The sequence below is a fragment of the Pinus tabuliformis genome, chromosome 7, assembly GCF_031772625.1.
Source record: "Pinus tabuliformis cultivar Carrire ecotype Pingquan chromosome 7, CPIR1, whole genome shotgun sequence".
NCBI lineage: Eukaryota > Viridiplantae > Streptophyta > Pinopsida > Pinales > Pinaceae > Pinus > Pinus tabuliformis.
The window spans coordinates 846083894-846102558 of record NC_142293.1 but is presented as its reverse complement, the minus strand read 5'-3'; the positions used below and the strand labels follow the sequence as shown (position 1 = coordinate 846102558).

General features: G+C 39.3%; 1 protein-coding gene across 1 annotated transcript in view; it reads right to left on the bottom strand.

Moving 5' to 3' along the window:
* Positions 1 to 17147, bottom strand: part of PRA1.H (prenylated RAB acceptor 1.H) — a 48075-nt gene extending 30928 nt beyond the window's left edge. The window contains exons 1-2 of the mRNA XM_089458994.1: positions 16521 to 17147; positions 2159 to 2295 (exon numbers count right to left, since the gene is read on the bottom strand). Coding sequence (XP_089315120.1) covers positions 2159 to 2295; positions 16521 to 16888 — 505 coding nt within the window. The 5' untranslated portion in view covers positions 16889 to 17147. The remainder of the gene's footprint in view (positions 1 to 2158; positions 2296 to 16520) is intronic.
* Between the last annotated feature and the right edge of the window lie 1518 nt (positions 17148 to 18665).

Sequence of the window (18665 nt, the reverse complement as noted above, 5' to 3'; positions counted from 1 at the left end):
TGTAAGCTTATGGGAGTTCATGCCGAAGATGTCAGGATAGTCAATTATAAAATAACTTGAGTTAGACACGAATACGCATGGCCTAAAATTTCTCTGCTAGATTTTGCAGTAACAAATACTAGCAATTATCAATAAGAATCATTGTTTTATAAACAAAACACTGGTTTTCTCGTGTTTCTAGCTGTTCTATACCATTGTCTTTTAAAAACTAAAGAGAACTGGGACATAAATGTATGTAATACCAAGGAAATGGAATCAAACTCAGGTCAAAAGGCTTCCAAGAGTAAAGCCTATTAGACAAAGTAACTTACATAATAACTGTTGCACGATTTGATCCATTCACAAATAAATTCTTACGTAACATATATAGCAATTTTGCGTTGGTTCAAGTGATATTAATATCCCATGTGAAACACCTTCACAAATTTGCTATTTCAGTTGATGTGATATTGAAAATGATTTTGGAATTATTTCTATGGTAGTTTTAATATAAATAGCATTCAACACCAGATTAAAATATATATAATGCTATTTATGCCTTTTAGACAACAGGACATCAAGTAGAATAATAAGGATGAATATCAGAGGTTTCGTAAAGGACAGACCATGGAACTGAAGATAATAAGCTTTCCTTGTCTCTTACTAGACTACAGTTCCTTCTCTTCAAATGACGAGGTGCAACACATGGGGGCTGGTCAACCTTTTCCACACCTAGCCCTTGTGTAAGCTCATGCTACATTTCAGTCCCAATCGCACTTTCTCAATCAATTCAGTAATCCTTTTTGAATTTTATCAGCTTGCCCATAAATGGGTGTATGCATTGTGCATATGGGAATATGCATGATTAGGGATATGAAGTTGAAGCTGCTGCAATGAATGCAGCCTTCTTCAACAACAAATAGTGGTGAAGTGTGCCTTGAGGTAGTGGTTGTGGATTTTCTTTCAAGATGCACAACAATTATTTCCCGATGTATTAGAGGTAATGGAAAGGGCAGACCATGTTTGCAAACTATAGTGCAATTATAGATCATAAATTTCTAATGGTGAACATAACTGCAAGAAATTTAATGGTATGGACAGATCCTTTCAAACACATTTATATGCTTGTATACAAGTGTGCATACACACACATATCATTATATGAACATGTGCATACCTCCATAAGCAGAGACTCGGTTTAATTTGTTGCATCAATATGTATTTGCATGTCAAAAATGACAATCTCAGCAAATGTAGTTTCTTGGAGCAGATGCTAGTCATGTCATCTTGCATAAATAACCTAGTAATAATGAGTTCTTCAAACATTTTAAGAAAGGTTGTTTATGTCATATAAGTCAACTGTTAATACTCCCTTTAAAAAATCTATATGATTAAAATCGTCTACATTAAACCTAACTAGCATATGCAAAAGAACATATTCTCAATGATGAAATCCTAACGTTTTTCACTCATTCTATCCCTCTTCCATACATAGATCAAATTTGATTATTCCAGAATACACATACTGTTTTTATTTTGCAAATGAAAGAAAATAATTGAAGAAAAACTATAAGTGGTCCACTTCATATTTACAATGCAACCTAAATAGAATGAGTAACCAATATGTAACAAATGGATAACATTCATAAATTAAACAGAACACAATTTCATTGTGGTTTTCAAGAATTTGTGACTAGACTTTAAAGCCTTAGCAGTTCTTGTATCCAACCCTTTTTTCTAGCTACACTTTCTTTCCTAGTTTATGGAGTTTAGAGTTTAGATTAGATCTGCTTTTGGCATTTATAGGAGTGGCCTGTGTGCTCCCACAGTGTATTGATACCTTTCTACTTTGCAGTCCCATTGACCTATTGTGGTCATTTGTTCGAAATTACTAGAATTGTCTTATGTAATCATCAATTTTAACTTTTGTCTCACTACATGTGGCTTTTAATCCAACTATACAACTTCAAGATCAACTATTACTTATGTGTCCATATAACAACTGTACATCCAAGAGCCATTTAAACGCATTAAAAGACATGCTATTGATGTGCATAGCTATCAAAGATTCATATTGAAATGTGCTTTCAAATGTAAACTTGGATTCAGGAAATTCTCCAAACTTTCTATTACTTAAAGATCAAGGATTTCATTGTAATTTTGCATGGTGCAAACTTACCAAGTTTTGCAATGAGAACTAACGTCTGATGAATTGCGGGATAGTTCTCAAGTCCCCACTTATTGCTACATACCCTTAGCATGTCCCAAAATGCTAATATTGAAATCAAACTTAGCAAGGCCACAGGCATTTTGTACCTGTTGAAAAACGAAACAACATTTCCCAGAATTAAATCTTGCAAAAAGCATTTAAATAATAAATTAAAATGAACAATCAGACACACGTGAAGAAACAGAAAGGCTTCATTTCGAACTTTATCTTTATCCTTAGCTAACAATGTAACAGGGCATTTGCCCCAACTTTTAAATGGTTAGAAACGTGATTTTTATATTGTACATTCAACATTCAACATATTACGGACCACAAATAAAACAAGAAACATAAATATCAGAATAAAGACAGCCAGGCCAGTGAAAGCTGGGTAGTGCCATAATCCCGCAAAGGTTCAATTCCTCAAAGATGTGGTTGGCGTGCTCCCATGAGTGAGCTGTTGATTGGCTTAATTCATCGTGGCCATTCAGTCAAGACGGGTGGTACACACCAGGGGAGAGTAAAGGTGTGCATTTGTGTACACAAAAGCACACCTCAATGAGGTGTATGGAGGCCCTAGCCTTGTGAAAGGCGGTCAATGCCCAGCACTTCGTCTTAGGAAGATTTCACATGTTTCTATAAAAATAAGTATAGAACTTGATATATTGACATGAAATTACACATTCAGATGTCTTTCGTTATTGTATGAAGAGTCAAGACCGGCACTCTTTGTTATCTCAAAGGGTTCCTATTGCTCCAGGTATTCCCAGCACTTTCAATCACTATAGAAGGAAAAGCTTTTTCTAATTTATGTAATTTAGTTAACCAAAAACCTAAAAACTAATATTGAACCCATTTTTAGAAATCTTTCATCTTTTCATGTTATGAATTGTTTATTGATTTGTGTAAATGAATTTAAAAATGTTCTTGATGATGTTTGATAAAGTTGGTTGGTGATTGAGAAAAGGGGAACGTGGTGTTGGCGGGCGAACAGCTAGGGTTTCCCAGATTTTTAGAGAGGTTGATCTCCATGGAAGGACGCAAAGGAGGGAGCTCCACTCCCTCCTACAAGCAGGCTGTGGCCAGCAGAGGGAAGAAACCAATAGAGAATGACAGAGGTCCTTCAGAAGAAGGGAAAAGGAACATTGAAGAGGAGCCAGACTGCACCAAAACTAGGGAGAATAATAGTACAAAAGATAAGGAGGAAGAAGACAAGGAACAGGGAACAAAAGACAAAGCTCAAAAGGGACCATGTAAACCCAAAGCTGAGATCACACCCAGAGTAGTATTAAATGATCCTGCTCTGCAGGCGCACAGGGATCACATGCGGACATATGCAATCATTTGTAAATTCATGGGATTATGGCCCACTGAAAAAGCTTTGCAGACATGGATTAAATACCACTGGAAACCAAAAGGAAGTATAGACCTACATCTTGGGTCAAAGGGATTCTTTACTGTGGTATTCACAAATATTGAAGATAAAGACAAAGTGTTTGAAGGAGGGCCCTACTTCTATGCAGCAGCAGGCCTCTATATGCGGCCATGGATTATGAATTTTGTCCCAAAGCGTGAGACTTTTACTTCGGTCCCGGTCTAGGTAAGACTCTACTCTCTACCTCTTGATTATTGGCAAACTGAATCGTTAGCTGCCATTGGAAATAAATTAGGGCGTTTTGTCAAAGCTTCTGAGGCCACCAAAAGGGGAAAATATACTTCCTTTGCAAGAATATGTGTGGAGATGGATCTCTCTGGAGCTCTTCCGGATGAGGTAATCTTAGAAGTTTTTGATGAAGAATGGGTGCAAACAGTAGATTATGAGCATATTCCATTCAGATGTCGAAAATGCCATGAGCATGGGCACCTATTCAGAGATTGCCCTCTCAGTAAAATAGAGGATAAAAGTAAAGCTAATACAATGAAAGACACTGAAAGCTTTCATAAAGTGGCACACAGAGGAAAAGGGGGCAAAAGGGGGCCAAAGCAACATCAAAATGAAGGGCAAAAGGCCAGTCAAAACAGGTTCCAAGTACTTGAAGAAGATGAAGTGATAACAAAAGCAGATCAGGCAATGGGAGGAAATCCAGGGGAGAAAGAGAAAGAAGAAGACTGTGAACAAACACAGGAGAGTAATAAACAGAAAGAGACTATGATGAGTGATGTAGAACTGGAGATGGACCAGGATATGACTCAGAGTGAGATGGAAATGGAGGACCACGAGCTATAGGAGATTCTTGACAGAGAACACCTAGATCTGGAAGGGTTCTTGAAACAGGGAACCATGGGAGGGGTAGACTCGTTACCTCAAGAAGAGTTCAATAGAGTACAGCAACTGTTCATATGGAAAACTCAGGCTAATGGGCTGGAGAGGAAAAATAACATTGAAAGGCAGGGTAATGAAGGTGTGAAAACTATGAAAACCACACCAGGATTAGCACCTAGAAACCCAGGAAAAAAAGAGGCAGGAAAAAGCAGAACGAGCTATTGATGGAATGTGGAAAGCTAATGATAGACTCAAGTAAGATGAAAGATCTAACCAGCTACTCCTTTACAAATCTTTAATAATGAAGTTTACATCTTGGAATATCAGGGGTCTAGGCAGTAAAAGAAAACAAAGACTACTTAGCAATAGAATGAAACAAGCAGCTCCGGATATGATCTTTATCCAGGAAACTAAATGTTCCATTCAAAAGATAAAACAAATACATAGCAAATGGCTCAATCGATTTGAGTTTCTAGAAGTCAAAGCAGAGAATACAGTAGGAGGCATACTCACTCTTTGGAACCCCCAAAAGATTGGCATAATAGATGCTGAGGCATCTAGGAATTATTTATCAGTGGTTATTCAGCCTGTGGGTGATAAGGATACCTATCTGGTCACGAATGTTTATGGCCCTCAAAGAATGGATGATAAACTCAGGTTTCTAGATTCTCTTATGGATCTCAGAGATAGACATGCAGGAATACCTTGGATTATGGGGGGGGACTTCAACATGATCAGATCACTTTCGGAAAAAAAAGGGGGAACCAGAACTCTAAGCAAAGACTCTTTAGCATTTCAGACTTTTATAGATAATATGAAGCTAGTTGACACTGATACGAGCAATGGTCTTTTTACTTGGAACAATAAAAGAGGAGGAGAGTCTCATGTAGCCTCAAAGTTAGATAGATTCATCATCTCAGAGGACCTTATGCTCATTGACAGGGAAATGATATCTAGAGTTCTACCCTTTGGAGGCTCAGATCACTGGCCGGTTCAACTGGAGGTTCAGGGTATTGGTACCCCCAGGAATAGACCTTTCAGATTTGAGAATATCTGGCTCACCCACCCAAATTTCATCAGCAAAATTGAAAATTGGTGGTCAGAAGATTTGCAGATTCAGGGTACTAGAATGTTCCTTCTACACAAAAGACTCAAGCACATCAAGCTCAGGCTCAAAGAATGGAACAAGAATGAATTTGGCAATATTTTCGTAGCAAAAAAATCAGTTGAAGATAAAATGCAGGAACTCAATCAAGCCCTTATCACGGATGGCTTTGACAAAGTCAGAAGTGATCAAGTAGACAAACATCATCAAGATTGGGAGAATTTGTGTAAACAAGAGGAAATATTTTGGAGACAAAAATCTAGAGTTCAAGGGGGGAAGAGAACAATGGCAACCTGCTGGAACAGATACGCAGCTAAGAGGGATGGCCGCTCTGCGGCTCTTGCCTCTGCGGCCAAGCGTCCCCGCAATGAATACGCTAAAGCTCCCGTCAATGCAGTGAAAGCCATAGTATTGCATGACAGCGTAGAGGACTTCGACAGGTTGATGAAAGTCGCACAGGTGATGATCGACAACCCGCGCTTTTTTGTTTGTGATTCCAATGTTTTGCAGGCAGACCACCGGATCTCGGCGCTGACAGAGGACGAGGAGTTAGAATTGGGGCATCTCTATTTTCTCCTCTCCATGGTCGTTGAAATCAAAGAAGGGGGCCTGCATGTTGCAGATCTGCTCCCTCTCTCAATGAAATGGCACAAACAAGGCAGATCCGGCCCGGATCTAACCGATCTGACCACTATTCGAGAACAGCAAGAATCTAGGCAGCAGACCGGTGACAATGAGTATAGATCGAGCAGAGGGTTTGAAGAACTAGACATGCAAATGAAAGATCGACCCAATACGAGGTCAGATCTGGAAGATTGATTACAGCCAGAGCAAATGAAAATCAGCCAAGGCGGATCAGGAACTCAGTCAAAACCCAGGCTACAGGTAACAACTTTTCACTTTCAGATTTTTATTAAAACCCCTGAAGGGAAATCCTGCTTAGTGTGGGTACATGCAGAAAGCACCATCAGGCAGCTGAAACAGCAAATTTGGGCAGTGACGGGATACCCTGTTCAGATCCAACATTTGGTCAGTGGCAGGCGGTCTCTCCAGGATAGTAGAACTCTGGAAAGCTATGAGATTAGTCCAGGAACTTCCATCGTTTTAAACCTTAGGCTGAGAGGAGGGGCTCTGCCTCAGGGACAGCCAAGCTCCTCAGGAGGAGACAAGGGGAAAAAGACTGCACCTCAGCAACAACCCAAGGGAGGCTCCTCCTACAAAAACATTTTACAGGGTAACAGAGATTCAGGGTCCTCCCCAGATCAAGGCGGATATACACCTAGGCCATACATAGTAGATCAGCTAGGGCAAACTCCAGCCCTCAACTTTGATTCTACAGGGCTTGATGACTTCGTTAAATCCTATGAAACGCAGGCCCTAATCTGCCGCTTTAACAGTTTTTGGCCAAAACCAATGGATCTATTTCACTGGATTTTCACCACTTGGACCATGGAATGTGACATACATTTATGCTCCAAGGGATTTTTTATAGTTAGATTCGCATCCAAGGAAGTCAGAGATACAGTCATCAGTGTTGGGCCTTGGTTTTGGGGAACATCGGGGCTGTTTATGACACCATGGTTTCCAGATTTCGATCCAAACAAAATGACTGTATCCAAAGTGCCGGTCTGGGTACGCCTATATAACCTTCCCTTTCACTTTTGGAGTGAACGAGTTTTGGAAGGAATTGGGAATAGCATAAGGAAATATATCAAAACAGATCTGGAAAGGATTGATGAAAGGGTCTACACTTTTGCACGTATTTGTGTGGAAGTAGATCTAAGTAAAGGGCTGCCGGACAGCATAAGGCTAATTTACAAACAACAAAACTGGCTGCAAGCACTAGACTATGAAAATACTGCTTTCAGATGTAGGCTCTGCAGAATGACAGGACACTTGCAAAGCACATGTCCAGAAGCCAAGAAAACAAACAGTAAAAAGAAGCAGAAAGGGAAGCAAAGGAAAGGATGGCAATTTCCCCCCCCCTAACTCAGAGGACGAAGAATCAGAAGCAGAAGAGGAAGAGATCCCCGCAGAGAATGGTGAGGTATCCCAAGGAATGGAGACTCAGAAGGAAACAACATCAGATAACAAGGCTACACAGCTCCACTCAAATCAGGCAGAGAAGGCAAGCGAAGATATGAGTATGGGAGGAACCAAACGGCATCACCACTCAGATACTTCAGATTCAGACAAGGAAACAGCCTCACAGAAAGTAGAAACACAGTTAGTCATAGCTTCGATCGAGCCCACTCAAGGAGAGTGGCGCAAGGTCGAAAAGAAAAAGGGGAGGAAAACTTGAAGTGTGACTCAATTGTTTTTCTGCCTTATTCTCCTTTCTTCTCTCTTTTCTTTTTTCTTCTTCTATATGCACGTTAGTTTGTAACGTTGCTGGGGGTGCGAAAGCACTCGAGCCCAATGGGCAGCTTATGGAAATGCTTTAATGCATCTGCTTGTGTAACTTTTCATTTTTTATTTTTTATTTTTATTTTTTTAATAAAAGGTTACCAATTTTTTCCTGTGGAAAAAATCTAGAGTTCAATGGCTAAAAGGAGAGCGAAATACAAGATTTTTCCACATATCCACCATGGCGAATAGAGCTCACAATAGGATCTCGTCGATCAAGAACGAGGAAGGAAATCTTATGAACTCCCATGAGGATATAGAGGCTGTGTTAGTTCAGCATTTTCGTGGTATAGCAAAGGAAACCATTTCAGATAGAGAGCATTTTGTCAGGGACCTAACAAGACATATACCTAGGCTGGTGTCTAGAGAGGATAATTTCAACCTTAATAGGCCAGTGACTGAAGAGGAGGTTAGTGAGGTCCTCAAAGAAATGCAGAATGGCAAAGCGCCAGGCCCTGATGGTTTCAATGTGGATTTCTTTTCAGGATAGGTGGCATCGGCTCCAAGTGTAATCCCACGATTGTTTCCATCTCTACCAAATTGGAGAGTGCACCCTTCTATCCGATGAAGTGCATTGAAGCACTACAATTAATACGCCAGATTCCCAAAGAATCTGAAGGAGAGGGCCAATACAAGATAACACTTCTTTATCTTATCAGAAACAATATTTGATTCTTCATACCTGGGGTTCCTTGCTTTCTTTGAAGAGTCGACCATTTTTCCTTGATGAACTGCATTACCTGTCATTCTTTTGAAGATGTCCCTGGAATGATCATCAAGTGATATGTCCCTGCAATTTGGACACTCCTTCGTATAATGGCCGAACTAGTTATCTGTCTTTCCTTCCACCCTAAGACCTGGTCTTCCAATGAAGTGATCTTTAGATGGGCCATTAGAAACTTCCGCTACACCATTCTAATAATATGTTCTGCTTCGACTTCACACTTGGTGAACTTAGAAGAAAGATGTGGAACCCATTGATCCTTTTGTCCTATCCCGACTATCTTTGGTAATTGCTCTTTCACTCTGGCTTGGGCATTGTCTTCACCTCAGCTCTGATACCATGTTAATTTTAGGTATGTTCTATGCTAGAGCAATTTATTTAGATTTTCACAGTTAGCAATCACATTAACATTAAAGTAAACTGCAAATAGAACATAGGTATTAATCACAGAAGACAAGCCAAGACAAGAGGACACAAGATGTGGCGCCAACCAGGGACAAACCCCAATGTGGGGAAACCCTTGATCAATTCTTCTTTTATGTTCTTCAAAGTTCAGCACAGAGAGAGATAGTACATTTACAATAGAAGTCAATATTTTGACTCTCAATATCGCATGAGATCAGTTGAAGACATATTGCTTCAACTGATTCTCTAAGGTGACTCCTTCACCTATCATAGTGCTGCCTATCGTCCATTTGCTGCACATAACCGTGTGACACCATGTTGTACTGTCACATGTGTTGAACCTTGATGACTGAGCTGCTCCTACTCTCATCATCATGTTGCTCCTTATTATGCTACATCTTCATCATTATTGTCTCATTCATCATCATGTTGCCCATGTTCATGATCTCATTCATCATCATGCTGCCCATGTCCATGATCATCATGCTGCTTTTCTTCAACAAAGCTATTAGAAAGGACCTCCAATTGCTAGCTATGGCCTGTGGCCTAGCCCAGCAGTGAACTAAGATTTAGGTCTCCTCAATCTTCTAGGACAGAACCACTGAGAGTATTGTTTGCACTCTCACCAAAGATATCTGTAGCTATGCCCAGATTGTATTGTTATGACCCTTCTCCTCACACCATGTCTAGACTGTAGTCATGACAAAGGTAGTGATCATCAAGTAGGTGACTGCGTATAGAATGATCACAGTCATGAATGCTTCTACCCATTATGCTGAGACCACCGAGAGGGCTTCATCAACACTGCGGATCACTGTGGTTATGTCCGAGACTATAAATAGCCCAGAACAACGTCCTTATTTGAGACTTGATTTGCCAGATTGCTACTGCGGTTTACCATGACTGTGGCACCCTTACACTTGACTGCGGCTCCTACTGCAGCTTCCCTCTCCATTACTGCGGCTTGACTGCGACCTCATGTCCTTATGACAACGGCTCCCTTTACTACGGCCTTCACCCTTGACTGCGGCCTTATCTCCAAGCGAGTTCATTTCCATGACTGCGGTTACCCTTGCTGCGGAGTTCCTTTGCCCTGCGTATAAATGATGTTGATTGTGAATAAATGTCTATCTGCGCAAAAAGGTCTTTATGACTGCGTATACATGACAACGTATAAATGTCTCCATGTCTACATAGAATCCTCATCATGAACTGTGAATAGGTTTCCATGAACAGCGTAAGAATGTCTTCTCTTACTGCGGCTAGGTGACTCCATTACAGGACTGCGTTCAGATGTGTTAGGCCTTCTTGAATAGCGCGTAGGCTAGGGCATCATCTGCATATAAGCTAGGGCATCATACTTGGCCTAACGTATTCTTTAGTTCTCTCCTTCTCCAAAAACCCAAGACATGGAGAGGAGGTCACATTAAGAGTGTGTCAAATGACTTTAAATCCTCTTCTATTTATACTAAAATGTAGATGATGAATAGACATGTCTATTGGGCTTCTGAGCCTACTCAAGTTGTTGGTCGACTTGACAATTTATTTTATAACATAAATAAATTCATAACTTCATAAATACTTATCGGAATCGGATGATCTTTAGATCAATCCTACACCTCTCGATGAGAGGGATCCAATAAAATTATCAACTACCATAAATAAGATGACCCACATGGAGTTTGGCCCTAGTTGCCAATTTAACAAAAAGACAAGACCACATTATGTTCTCCAGGTCATTACAAACAATGCAACTAATTATGTTGTTGTGTGCACGCTGCTTATTGGAATCCTTATAGCACCCATTGCATTGATTTGATGTTAGAGGGCATGGGAAAATTTCTTGGATCAAGGAAAACGTTGAGTCAACTAGGAATGTCACCAAGTATAGATAGATAAATAGATAGATTAATCATACATTGTTACACTCATGAGACAATTCATAAGCAACAAGGAGTTGGTGCATCCCACAATCACCCACTTAGCCACTAGCTTCATTTCTCTTCAATCTCTTCACAATTCTATGTTAGAGTTGCAAAGGATGTTTCTTTCAGATGAGTGGAATGCTTGTGCCTACAGCACTAAACTAGACGGGCAAGCCATAGCCCAACTTGCGAGACAAAATAAGGGGTTTTGTGTCGTCAACAAACCTTTGATAAAGGCTCTTAACTTGGTTGATGGTGACAAACCCACAATGAGCTACTTGTATGAGACTAAGGATAAGACCAAGCAAGTTATCCATCAATACTATGAGGACAAGGGGAAGGACAGATTCACCAAACAAGCATGGATATGGAGTGTGATTGATGAGTGATGGAACATTACTCTTCATCATCCAATTCATGCAACAGATGCTACCTCAAACCCATATTTTCTTACACCTGTGGTTTTAGATTTAATAATGAGGTTATGGATGGAGTTTTCCAATCTGATCAAAGGATGGTGTTGACTCTTGTTAAGATTTCCCAACAAATGGAGATAAATAGGTTGGCCATTGGGACATTTGGTTATAATATGGCTATCCAAGACAATACCACTAGGATTCCAAGTAAGCTTCAATATAATTAGTTTCAAACTTTCAAATTTCAATGTCTTTCCTTTTTATCTATTTTTACTCGATGGAAATATTATTTGTTGTTTTCCTTTCCATTTATCCATTGTAGATGTTTGGTGGGCAAACTATGGCAAAAAAAGTCTTCAAAGTTACAAAACCTTGCCATTTAGGTGCCCAATCAAACTTGTAGCTCTTCAAGGTGCAAGCTCAACTAGAGTGTCTTTGAAAAAATATACTCCAAGAAGCGCAACAGATTATAAATGTTAAAATTGTATTTTTAATTTTTATATTCCATTAATTTTAATTTATGCCAATCAACCATAATCCTCTAATTACAAAATGACCCTCATACAAGTTAGATGTCCATCGCCTTAATGACTTGGTCTATGTTGACTACAATCTCAAGCAGTGAGTGAAGCAAATTGACAAAGCACCTAACATGGATGCCATTTCATTGGGATCTAATGGACACCACAAGTCCATGGAGGGTGGAGACCAAAAAGCCTATCATGGAAGACACCTCAATGGTTGGACAATGATGCTAATGGGTTGGAGGAGGAAGGGGGGTCAGAGGAGGATGTTCCAATTCCAAGAGAGACAAATTTGGAAAGGAGAATAAGTGCATGTATCCATTACCTCCATGGAGACAAAAAGCTAGGGGAAGACATCTCACTTGAGCTTCTGCCTTACCCTAGTACCTTCTAACTCAACCCAAGTAGCACAACCTTCCACCTCAAGCTCAGCCTCAACAGATCCACCTACTACTTCCAAAGAAAAAGCAATGACCTTTTCCCATAAAAGTGGTAGAAGGAATTGATGATTCCTTCATGCATTATCTTGTAACATCTAGATGCCTCATGATGATTCATTTCTTGAGAAACATTTATTATGTGTTGATGTGATTTTGTATCATCCATCGAGACTTGTGACTTGGGATAGATATCATATTTCAACATCAATGTGTGATGTACCACTTGACATCTTATACATCAATTCTTATTTTCATATTTATGTAACAATGTGTTTGTTAGATGTTGTTGTTGCTGCTTTAAATGTTTCAAACACTTGAAAAAAAAATATTTTTTTTATTTTTTCTAAATTTCCCAATATTTTCTTCAATGTTACCGATACGTTACATTTTAAACCATCAATGATATATTTTCCAACAAGATAAATGTAACATTAGTTCACATAGACTTCGGATGGAAGTTAATTACCAACTTCACTATTCAAAGGAAATCTGCCAATTGTGTCATCTTTAGGAGGTTGAGATAAAGGAGCATTTCATATTCTCCCACTCATTACAAGGTCCAAAAGCAATTCCATTGTTTAGTCAAGGAGTCATGGACCCTCTAATTTTTTCCAATATCCCAACCAAAGATGCCCTGCCTTATACATGAGGGAGACCTCAAACTTAGTTCCTCTAGCCATCCCCTAGACCAATCTCCATCCAAACAATCACTATCCTTTTAAGGTTACTCCCATCTACCAAGGGGGCAAAACAACAAGCCAATAGGCCTTGCTTCTGGTCCAAGGTCAATGATAGGCAAGAAGCCATTGCTACTTCCCAGAGACCCAAACGATAATATCATTCCAAATCCCACACCAGTAATGAGACGGATCTTTCCAAATTCACAACAAGCAACAGCGCATGCAATCCAACTCTTCCTCCTAGTCCTCTAGATAGTCCTCTATACAAACTTTCCTCCATTCAGCCTCTGATTTTAGAAGAGCTAGCTCTAGCAAACCCTAACAAACTTATTATTATTTGTACAATTTTCTTCTAGTTCCACTCTGAACTCTTAGGTTCAGTCTTCAAATTTTAGTTTATATCAGTACTTTACATTCTACATCTTTCTTTATATAACAGTCATTTTTGTGCTCTTGCATTGCATCAGTGTTGTTATACTCAACAGTCTCATTGACATACTTTTGTAGCCATTTGTTGGACATTTATATAATTATCTTATCTTATCTTATTATGAGGGATCCATTAGCACACTTCAATTTGGTTGCTCTTATTATGAGGGATCCAATTACCTTATCTTATCTTATTATGAGGGATACATTAGCACACTTCAATTTGGTTGCTCTTATTATGAGGGATCCAATTATCTTATCTTATCTTATTATGAGGGATACATTAGCACACTTCAATTTGGTTGCTCTTATTATGAGGGATACATTAGCACACTTCAATTCGGTTGCTCTTATTATGAGGGATCCATTAGCACACTTCAATTTGGTGGCTCTTCAACAAAGCAGCTAGAAATGGGACGCATCTATTCGACCAAAGTCTCCCTAGACTTGCACCTACCCTCAATGATTGTTACCCTCAACATCTATTCCACCAAAGTTGCCCTAGACTTGCACCTACCCTCAATGATTGTTACCCTCGACATCTATTCCACCAAAGTTGCCTTGACTTGCACCTACCCTCAATGATTGTTACCAGTGTTGTAGGAACCGTCCCCCCCCCCCAAGGATCCAAGGCAGATCCGCGTCTCGAACGGATCTGCCACCGATCCTTCGGTGGAACCGCGGATCAGAAAATTGGATCCGCAGATCATCTTTTTTTTGGCGATTCCTGCAAAATGCGATTCATGGGGCCCCGATCTGCAACTCGTACTGCCCGATCCACGGTTCCTATTTCCCGATCCGCGGATCCGAAAAGAATTGGTGCGGATTTGTGGAGGTTTGGGCGTGCATCCATTGCGGATCGCGAGCGGATCCGAGAGACGGTGGATGGTTCCGCGGGGCTTTTTTTGTTTTTGGAAATTTTGAACTGTTCTGTGAGGAATTACACTTTCTGAATACTCCCAAGGTGCTCTCCAATGGTAATGTTAAATTCTTAAAGTAAAAGTGACATTCTCCTTTATCTTTCATTTCCATCCTTTTACTTAAATTTTTAACATTACCATGAAATGACTCAAGATGTTTGAGAGTGGTTCCAACCTCATCAGACTTCATATGGAGAAAATACAATTTCATATCCCATTCAAAATTTAGCAGACTTAACAGTTTTCAGAATCAATGGGATTGTGGTGTTTCATTGGGTTATATCATGTATGAGGGCATGTGATTGGCATTTAATCAAGAGCAACAAGCCCTATATGTACCACCCCAGTGTTGGTGTTATTGATTGTTGAACTCCTTTGTCATTGCCTTAGCAATTTTGTACCCTTCACTCAAGTCAAGATCATTGATCAGGCATGTTAAGCTTTCTCTACCATATTATAAGGCTTGGATTAAGCTGTTCGATCAAAATTAGGCAATGTTGACTAAAATCCCTATAGAATTGAAGTAGAGGCAAAAGCTAGACAAGAGAACAGGAATCTAGATTGTAGATGGTTGATGCTGGAACAATTAATCATTGATGTACAATGGATGCCATATCTATCTTGATTTATGTAAAAATATGCATGTTTTCATGTCTTCTACAACTAATTTGGTATTTTGGATGTTTTTTTAATATAAATGCAAAAAATATAAATATATATATAGATAGTAGACGCTTCGCTTCCTAGATTTTTGGAAAATGACGCTTCCGCATCCCTGCTTCGTGCAACATTGATTGTTACCCTCAACATCTATTCCACCAAAGTCACCCTAGACTTGCACCTACCCTCAATGATTGTTACCCTCAACCATTGTTGCATGTGTTTAAGTGCATGTGCAATCACAAGCACTAGCAAGTCAATAGCAGGACTCGAACCTTGGTAAGGACTATATTAGCCACTCGCTTTCACCAACCAACCCAGCCGCACTCAACTTCCTGAATGTTGAAATCTATAAGCAAAACATCAAATCTCTAATAGTAGTGTTCCAAAGCATATTTATTTTTATGCTACAATGAGGATAGAGAGAGTATGCTGCGACGTTGTCACCAAGATGAATGCATGAAAGAAATTCACAGCCCCTTTAAATGATTTAATCTATTTATCATTGTTGCTAGTTAATTTCTACTCTAATCTTTCCGAGATGGGATTTCTCTGCCGATACTAATCATTTGGATGCCATAATTGTTGTACTTTACTTATAAACAAAATGATTGAAATTTCCTGACGAATTATATACTGGTATTTGGTATACTTTCTTGTGCATTTATAGCTGTATTGGACTCTTGTGTTTTGTTTATTATCACGTAGTCTAGAGATGCCTTGCGCACTCCCTATAATGTCCTTTTGCATGATGTGCTTATCTAATCTTATTGACCACTTCGATCATCCATTGATATTGATATGATTTTTCATTTTCTTTTTCTTTTTTGAGATTTTGTCTTAAAACAGACAGTCCAGCCCATGTATTTGATCTACTCTCAATTGTTTCCCAGTTGCAAATTAGAACAGGTACCTCAAAATTTGTTCACAATCATGTTCCGCTTACTAAGATATCCAGAAAATTTTATGTTGTTAAGATATCATACTCCTTGTCAATATAAAAGGGGTGTAACAGGGGAGCATTGATGTTGAATAAAATCCCAACATATGGACATGTCACAGGTAAGATAGAATGCAACATGACATAGATAACACCAACAAACCAAAGATGATCCAAAGCGACCACGAGACATGATGCTGAAACGACGGGTAATGCTTGTAACAGAGTGAGGAAGAATGCTATCGCATTAACCCGAGAATAAAACATCAAAGTGAACTTCCAAAATGGCAAAGTTTTGGTACTTAATTTATAGCAAAAGACAAAAATATATGCAAATTTTCCAAGGGAATTTTGTCCATTAGAAAAACAGAACCCCAAAAAAGGTTTGGATATTAAAGCCAAAATATAATGATCATATCGATCTCTGAAACCTAAAAAATTACAATAAACATGGTAATTTTGTTGAAGATTAAGGAGGGAAGGAATAAAACTTACAAAAAGCAAACCAGAATTAAGAGTGAAAGATAAATATAATTTCGCGTATATCTCTTCAAGTTCTCCTCCATTCGCAGCTTCATCTGTGTAATAGAGGATGGCCATGAATAAGAGTGCGTAGGGCCGAGTCCAGAGTCGAAGAACTCCCCAGTCCAAGAGACTGCATCTCTGGAGAGGTCCTCCGTCGTCAATTTGGCGAAAGGATTTATCGTGAGCAATGACGACAATTTACTACTTCCTCCTGCTGCTTTCGCAGACTCGTCGATCGCACAATCGTCTATAATTTCGAGGTACCCGCTGTCTCTGAGCCATGTTTCGAAAGCACGTTGTGGAAGGCTTAGCGATAGAGGGTTCGCAGAGAACGCCATAATTCTTTTCACATTGTGTACGGAAATTTACCGTTCTTCCGCCATTCCTCGGCTCAGGCTCTACACAGCGCTACAGGAGAGCCTCCGCTTATCAGTTTGCCATTGAATTAGACTTTGGGCTTTGAGTTTCAAAAATAGGTCGAAAATGATCCAGACAAAGATTAGTTGAAACGAAGCGGACCCAACTTCTATGGTTTTCAGGGTTTCTCATGTGATCTACCCAGCGGTGATTCTACCGCCGGTCTAATACCTAATCTGCACCGTTGAAAGTTTAGTGGTCGGATTTACCCACGTCATTAACTTGCGACGACGGAAAATCTAACCGATATGACCCAATAAACTTCCAATGAGATGGTATCCTTTTTATGAAATCAGTGGAGGGTGTTTTCCCACGTGTTCTGTGTTTTGAGAGGAAGATTTTGTTCTTTTGAAAATGCGTTTTGTTATTTATTTTAATATAATGGTAAATAGGTTATTTCATGTATTTATTAAATATGAAATGAAATGATATTTTAATGTTCTACATCAGTATTATGATCTACCTTCAGTGCGGTGATCTCTAGCCAGATATCCAGGTAAATGCATATTATTAAGCCGTTGATATAAGTGTGGGTAGCTGGTCGAGATACTGGTGCACCCAGTATGCAGGCTTGCGGTTTTCCAACTACGAGCTCTTGTACTAGCTGACTAGTAATCTAACCTTCCGTTTCATCAATGACTGGATCCAAGAGTAAACAATACAATCATCAATGAGAATCACTGGTCATCCTTCTTATGAAATCATGCATGGAGGTGTGTTTTCCCACTAGTGATTACTTCTCTTTGCTGTCAGATTTGAGAGGAAGATTTTGTACTCTTGCCTAGTGAATATAGCCTTAGGCCTTGTTTTAGTTACTTTTATCGAGATACAATTACCATATAATGTAGTGTTGATTGCTGAACCTGCGTATATGTACTATCCATTAGTTAAGTTGTCATCATGTACCAAACCTGAAATGAGTTGCCATTTGAATCATAATGCCAACATTCATGAGATTAAAATAGTTTATGGGACAATTAGTTTCTTGTTTTTCTTCTTTTGTAATTTAATTTTTTTTATTTGAATTGGTGATAAGCTCGCTCAACCTTCCAACAATTCCCTCACTCAAAAGACAATGTCAAGAAATCGATGCTAACATATTCTCATAGCTTTCTCTGATGTCTTTGAATGTATCACATTCCAAAATGAAATGTTTTTCTGATTCCACTGCCCCAGATGTGCAAAATGTACACACCCGTTCTTCCCAAGCTTCTTTATACCTTTTCCACTGTCTTGTTTCACATCGAAGTTGATGCGAGTTGGTTCTTAATTGAGCAATAAGAACCTTCGCCCTCCACGGAATGCTAGCTCCAATGTACTCTTTTTGTTGGAGATCACACATAGGGTTGAACTCCTTAATGTAGTACTTCTTCTTTCTACCCAACTCTTTTCCCCATACTCGTTTACGAAACTTCTCCATAACAAAATTCTTTAGTTCCTTGCATTTTCTGGGACAGACATCAAGGCAAATATTCCATTTTTGCATCCATGTGTAGCTTTGTCTCATCCATGTTTTCTTTCACTCATGTCTTCATTGAAGATAACATTAGGCCATCTACCTACTCTCATTTGCTCAATTCTTTTTAGATATCTTATGAGCCACACCATAACAATTGCTTCGATGGGAGTTGCCCCTGTTTCACTCAACATTATCTCATAAGGTATCGAACTTTTTTATTTTGAACTTTCTCATGATCA